An 819-nucleotide genomic window follows, 5' to 3' on the forward strand; every position below is an offset into this window, starting at 1 on the left:
AATCTGAAAATGCATAAAGTGTTTGGTTCACTTTTAGTGGCACTTCTGAGAACACTCTCTGGTGACATTTTCTGGTGACACTCTCTGATGTATTAAAATTCAGGGTGTTACACGAGAGCTTGGTATGGTAAGGTCACACAATACCTTGTCTTTTGTGGTTTTAAAATTTCTAATGCGAATTCTAGTTTATTTGTAAAGAAAGAATCTATTCTTGTCTTGGTATTACTATATGTTGATGACATGATTATCACCGGAGGAAACGAGCCAGAAATCTCTCGTTTAAGTGATGATCTTTCAGTTCGTTTTGAAATGAAGAATCTGGGGGAGATTGGATGTTTTCTTGGCTTGGAAGTTGATAAATTAGAAAACAGGTACTTTATCTCTCAAACGGGTTATGCAAGAAGTCTCTTGGAACGTTTCAACATGGGGGAGTCAAAGCCTATGTCTACTCCAATGGAACCAAACCTCAAAATGAAGAAGGATCAAGGAAAAGAACTCAAGAATGTGAAGTTGTTCAGATAAATGGTTGGAAGTTTGATTTATCTAACCATCACAAGGCCGGAAATTGCTTACTCGGTTGGCATTGTTTCACAATGTATGCAATGTCCAACTAATGTTCATCTTGATGCAGCTAAAAGGATCCTTCGTTATGTGAAAGGATCAATGGGCCACGGCTTGTGGTATAAGAAGTGTGATAATGTTTTGTTAAATGGTTTCGTAGATGCATATTGGATGGGAGACGGAAATGATCGCCATTCAACTTCGGGTTATTGTTTTAACATGGGTTCCGCGATTATTTCATGGTGTAGCAAGAAGTAA

The 819-nt window shown here is 38.0% G+C and overlaps 1 protein-coding gene across 1 annotated transcript; it reads left to right on the forward strand.

Moving 5' to 3' along the window:
* Window positions 1-522: 522 nt before the first annotated feature.
* LOC139890274 (uncharacterized mitochondrial protein AtMg00810-like) lies at window positions 523-819 on the forward strand. Its single transcript, XM_071873167.1, has one exon. The coding sequence runs from the start codon at window positions 523-525 to the stop codon at window positions 817-819; it is 297 nt and encodes a 98-aa protein (XP_071729268.1).

Source organism: Rutidosis leptorrhynchoides, chromosome 2 (assembly GCF_046630445.1).
Source record: "Rutidosis leptorrhynchoides isolate AG116_Rl617_1_P2 chromosome 2, CSIRO_AGI_Rlap_v1, whole genome shotgun sequence".
Classification (NCBI taxonomy): Eukaryota; Viridiplantae; Streptophyta; class Magnoliopsida; order Asterales; family Asteraceae; genus Rutidosis; species Rutidosis leptorrhynchoides.

Bases quoted from the DNA above. Each gene is read 5' to 3' on its own strand.
- LOC139890274 (XM_071873167.1), top strand. From the start codon at position 523: ATGGTTGGAAGTTTGATTTATCTAACCATCACAAGGCCGGAAATTGCT.